Here is a 6,000-nt window from a genome sequence, read left to right on the forward strand (position 1 = left end):
TCGAATGCTGGCGCCATGGGAGTATTCATGAGGTGAGGAATCCACAGGTAGCTAATGTATCCACCAGAAAAGTCGTTACCGAAGGTAAGTAACTCGTTCTTCCACAAGAGTACCTGCAGCTTTTTTTTTTTATATATATTTTTTTTTATTAACACTAGAACCCCCTCACAAGTGACATGGGGGTCATGGTGTCCCTATCTTGCCGACTACTAATTTATTTGTAAAACCTTCTTAGAACACAAGGACCGAGTCCTCCTATGGCAACCACAACATTTTCATCTGAGTTGAGCCAGCCAATGTCATCGCCTGAGGCCAGTCACATACATCAAAATTGTCAGTGGGGAAGAAAATCCGTTGACCAATAAGAGCACCCAATGTTTCTTTTTTTTTTTTTTATTGCTACTATAGGACAATGAAACTCTCAAACAGGAAAATTATTACACAGAACGGTTATACACTAAATCACAAAAAGCATACTGAGTAAAGTTTTAACTTCAAATTTGATGCAATTGTGTTCAGCTATTTCTCTATACGGGAAAGCAGACTTTCCTTTGGGCATTAACAAGGTAAGTCAATGTTTTGAGACAACACCCCCCCCCCCCCCCCACCCCCACCCCCCCCCCCCACCTTGTTTTATGCAGATTAGTTGTAAGGTGTGCCAAAGTTGTTAGCAAACACTTTTTTTTTTTTTTTTTTTTTTTTTTTTTTTTTTTAATCTGACCTAACTATATAACATTGAGTAATTGGTGAATGAAAGTTTTGTACCAGCTTTGAGTAGCATTAGATAATTTGAGTTACATTTCCATTAATGAGTAGTTTTTGTTTTATTTTGTTAAACCTATTCTCTTTTCGTTGCAGGTCCACGTGAACTTGTTGCTTTTGGAAGCTCGAATGCAGGCGGCACTCCTCTATGCTTTAAGAGCTATCACCAGATACATGACCTGAGCTGCTGCTTGGCCCCCTACTTCCCGACAGCACCTTCTGCACAGTTTCACCCCTTAAACGTACTTGGAGTTTCAAACCATCAGTAAAGATTCTGTCCAGAGGATTATGCTGTGACTCTGGAGAATGCTCAGCTCGTGCACTGATAACTCAAGGCTGCACTGACTCCTCGTCACAACCAGTATTAAAGTTCACCTGGTCAAAGGGTGTGGGGGCTGGACCCCTCACCAGTACTTGAATGACATGTGCCCACTGTGGATCGCTTCTGCTCTCCAGTGTCCGTTTCCGACCGGGAAAGCGGCATCTGTCTTCATGTGTTCAGTGCACCACACTGCTGTGTGTGTGGAACCTCCGCAGGCTGTGGTCAGCTGGGACCAAAGTGATTCTGATGCAGCTGCCCCTTGCACTTTTCCGAATAAAAACAATATTTTCACCAAAGATCTCCAGCATCACTCTTGCCCCCAGAAAGAGGCCGTATCAGACTAGGGAGTGATCCCTGTGAACCACGAGTGGGCACCTCGAGGTTGCTGCGGGGAGGCCGAATATTTGTGTGCTCTAGGCATGGTGAGTGTTAGTTTACAAATGTGAAACTGGGGCAGTGGGGATGAGGGACATGCACACCCTTTGTACACAAGGCTTTTGTAATAGCCCCAGTCGTTGCAAGTGGCTCTTGCTGCAGCAGTTTAATGCTATTCTAGTTTGCACTGATGGGAGGGTGGTAACTGGGTGGAGGGGGTGGGTGAGAGGGGTGAGAGGGGTTAGCAGGCAGAGGGTTGTGTTGAGGGCTCATTGCCCAAAAGGACCGCTTCACACAACTGGTTTTCTTGCACTAGGTATTTTAAAAGTGAAGGGTTAAGCCTTAGACCGATCTTGCCACCCTCGTGCCATAACGTAGATCGGAGAAGCAGGGGTTTGTGGGCTACAAGTACACTCCTAGTGTGGTTGGTTTGGGGGGGGGAGGAAAGAGATGAGGCATGTGTTTGCACATATATAAAGCCAATGTTTTCCTTTTTGTGTCCCCAACAAGGCGCCAGTTCATTTTTTTCTGTTGTGTTTGGATGAAGACTGGTAGAATTGGCCTTTTCATCTTGGAGTCATTCGGCACAGAATTGTTCATAGACTGCACTGTAGTTTGGTATTCAGGTTGTTTCACTAACATTCAGTACCTGATTAGGAAAAATACAAACTAGGTACATGAGGACCAAAGAGCTGTTTTTGCACTTTGGAAGATAGTTGGGTATATTTTTACACATCTTTCTTCCTGTCAGGTATTTGCCCCAGCGCAGTCTTGGTGCTGTAGTCTGTTTCACACTCTGGTTCTCGGATACGTGTCGTGGTGTGGGTTTTTTGGCTCAGACAGCAGTGACATCTTTAGTCTTAAAACTAATACCCACGAAGTCGGAAGTATTTTCTCCTAGTCCTTGCTACATTGATAAACTGTAGGAATTGGTACTTAGTATCCAGTGCCCCCTTGTGATTCGATGTGACCATAAAGCTTTCGTTAGTACCTTGCGTGCTTCAAAGATTGCCTTCCTACCAAATGTGTGCTTTGTGGGTAAAAAGTAATTCGTTTTTATCCGTCTTGGCAGCAGAAATGAGCACTCCTTCAGTCATGGCTCTTGCTGCAGCCATACATGAGGTTTGCAAATACCATGTCTGTGGTGCATGTGGCTCAGGTCTCAAACCTCTGGCTTGCCCCATGTGAGATTACTAAAGCATGAAAGGTCCTTTCTTTACGTTGGCTTAAGGTGGAGTGTTGCAGTGAGTGTTTAAACTGCTATGTGCCACACAGCATTTACATTGTTGTCACTGGCGCAAGTTCTACTCCGATATACCTTTTCCATCCCCCAGGTTTTGGGAATGACTGAGGAAGTGCTTTTGACTAGGGTGGTGATATAACCATGGGGTTGAGGAGAGGTCGTGTTGGGTGGGTCCGGGGGGGAGTAAAGGGTAGGTAGTACTTCATCTTTGCAACCAAATGTGCCTCTGCATTTCAGATCAGCTGCAGCCCTCCTCCGTGAAACGCAAGGAAGGCTTTTACTGTGATCGGGGCATGCCCCCATACTGCTGTACACTTTAGGGGTGTTTGTTTTTGGGGGGGAGGGAGTGTTTTGATGACACTACTTCTGCAGACGTGTGAAACATGCTCCTTTTTAATTTATTGTGATTTCACTTTCTTGTTTGTTTTTCTCTTTCGTAGTTGGAATTTGAATGTCTTTTACTTGTTTTTTTTGTGTGAATTTTCTACTAATTCTGTCCAATGAGAAATAAAGACTTCTGTTTTTTTTTTTCAGCAAAGTGTGCAGCATGGTGTTTTGTTTTCCTTGTGCCAGAGTCCATTTGACCTCTCCGCTAGAGCTGAATACCTGATTTCATATGGGTAGAGGGGGTGGCGTGGGTGGTCTAGGGTGTTAGAGTTTAGGAATAAACCAGTGAATACATACAAAAACTATAACGGTAATCTCCTGGAAACCAATGTGTCGTTCTCGGTGGGCGCCTCCTCCGCTCTCGGGCACATAGTGACGTGGGTGGCTATATGCTGTGTATGCAGTCTGTTGCGTGCGCTTGGCAGGAATGCTAGCCTCATTTTAGGAAGTGAAGTGGCATATCATCATGGTTGTGCAATGTTGCGGAATCATAGCACTCTGAACTACGCGAGTGTTTTGTTTTTAACTTCGCAACATGGACAGTTTGGAAAGAAAATCTGACGAACTCCAGTGCCCTGTGCTTCAGTGGCTGTGTCCGCATTGGACTATACGACTGGGTGTATGTTGCTTGAGAGCTGCGTCTTTCTTCTTAGCAGCGCCGCACTGCTTTTACTTTCCTATCACTACAGACTTGAGATGTTTAACAGTAGGGGCACTGAGGAGAATTCAGGATGGTGCACTTGTGAAAAGTGTTGTGTATTTGCAATACTATGAACACAGTAAGCACTGAACCTGGAAGTCATTACTTCAAAAATGTATTATACACAGTATAACATGGGCTACGCAATTTAAAAAGTATAGACTGTGCATAGCATGACTGGCTGCTGCAAAAAAAAAAAACTACTCTAGTAGTAGCAGGAGCGGCCCATCCTTTAGGGCGAAGGGGCCAAACCACCACCACCACCTTTGGCACCTCATGAAGAGTGCCGGTCAGGCTGAACAAAGGTATGAGCAAGCCTGCACCCCTGCCTGCACCACGGACGGAGGGAGGGGGGGGGGGGGGGGTGCCTCTGTTAAACCCCGGATTAATGCTTCCCCACCCCCATCTCTCAAGGTATACCACAGCAACAACGTGACCCTTGGACACACCGACTACTTTTTAGCAAGCTAGAATGCGGGTATCGGTAGCGGAGATTCAGGGTACTAAGACCTGTGTCACGCTGATTTACCCTGCAATCACAACCTACTATAGCCTACTTCCACACCGCCTCCTCAGAGCTCCTCGATGAAACCCTGATGCTCCAACGCACACCGGAAGAAGACCCTTAGCTTTACCTTTGACCGAGAATGAATCTGCTGATTGACTGCAAAGTAGTTGGTAAACCTCTTCCGAGCGTTTTCTGTCCACCTTTTTGTACAACTGCTCCTTAAGTCAATTGCACATTGCCCTTCCTACTAGTCCTTGGAGGGCCAGGATACCTTACTGAGTGACAGCCGTGCTTTTCAAGTAGCCCCTCATCATAATATCAAACATGCCTAACATAACAGAAGTAAGATGTAAACGGCAAGACTGGAAACCAAAAGCAGCCCTAACAACCATATTCAAACCAGACCACTGCCTTCCTGTCTTTCCCTCCTGTCTTCAACTTTTTTTGATTTTGTTTTTTTGTTCCTGTACCTTTCACGGTCTTTCGATCTGCAGTGCCTGTTAGCATAAATCCTAGGGAGCTGGAGACAGGCAAGCAGCCCAAGACCTCGAGAAACCGGCCTCCAACTCTCCCTGGCGTGTGTGCGATGTTAAAATACCCAATCCGGCCCTTGGTACGAAGTTAGATCATTAATAGGTATTTTCTAGTGCTTTAGGATTGTTTTCATGAGAGTGCAAAATATCCAACTTTATTCAGTGAACGCAAGCCAGTAGCACTCCCTCTAGCCAGAGAGAGTGATTCATTTGCCACCTGCGTGTGGTTCCCGCATCTGCAGGAAACTGAAGGCTGCTCCCTTGAGTATTTGCCAAGGACTGGTGTTCCTCCCTTTTACCTCGCACAGGTGATGGTTTGCAGATCAGATGGGTGGGCATCTGAGTCCTTGGCAGAACTGTTTACGTTTTCCAATATGGTAAACAAAAAGCAATCTCACAAAACAGGATTGTGTTTTTTTTTTTTTTCCCCCTCACCAGTGGCCCTCGGGTGTTCACAAAGGTGATGGTGATGTCAGGGGTACCAGGCTTCTCGTACATAGATGACCAGTTGTTGAAGACTTGCTGCAGTCAGTGGCTGATCACTTCCAGATGACGGTGAACCTCTTGACATTGTTACATTCTCTATCAACCTGATAAGTCTCGCATGACTCCGGAGAGGCTCCCTGTCCTCTGAGCCATCTTGGATACTGTGTGTTTTAAGCCAGGACATGCAAGCTATGATCCCGATGTTTCAGTCTCTGTCCTGGGTCTCAATGATGGCTCTGATGCTTCTTGGCATGTTAATCCTGCATCTTCCTGACCAGCCATGCAGATAGCATATGTGGGCTCTGCACTGGGATTGGAAGTCCGTGGGCCCAGCACCAGGGAAACCTAATAGATTCCATCGAGGTTGCAGAGGACGCTACAAAAGATCTGAGTGGTGGGTACTCAATGGTTAGACCCGCAGCAGAACCCTCTCCCCACCCAGAGTTGTGATAGATGCAATCTTGTTGGGTTGGGGGGCGGCATCTGTGAAAAACCGAGATCAGAAGACTGACTTCTGGTGGGGATCTGCCTCCATATCAGTTTATTGAAGATGCAGGTGATATGCTTATTACTGAATGCAATCCTGCCAACCATCAAAGGGAGGCTGCTGCAGATTCTCTTACAGCACAACAGCAATGCGGTACTACAGTGGATGGGGTCTTGTGCCCGAGGCTCTGAGCCTCA

At 46.1% G+C, this 6,000-nt stretch overlaps 1 protein-coding gene across 1 annotated transcript in view; it reads left to right on the forward strand.

Moving 5' to 3' along the window:
* Window positions 1–3,233, forward strand: part of SESN2 (sestrin 2) — a 61,420-nt gene extending 58,187 nt beyond the window's left edge. The window contains exon 10 of the mRNA XM_069224097.1: window positions 859–3,233. Coding sequence (XP_069080198.1) covers window positions 859–945 — 87 coding nt within the window. The 3' untranslated portion in view covers window positions 946–3,233. The remainder of the gene's footprint in view (window positions 1–858) is intronic.
* Window positions 3,234–6,000: the final 2,767 nt, after the last annotated feature.

The sequence above is a fragment of the Pleurodeles waltl genome, chromosome 3_1 (assembly GCF_031143425.1).
Source record: "Pleurodeles waltl isolate 20211129_DDA chromosome 3_1, aPleWal1.hap1.20221129, whole genome shotgun sequence".
Lineage (NCBI taxonomy): Eukaryota > Metazoa > Chordata > Amphibia > Caudata > Salamandridae > Pleurodeles > Pleurodeles waltl.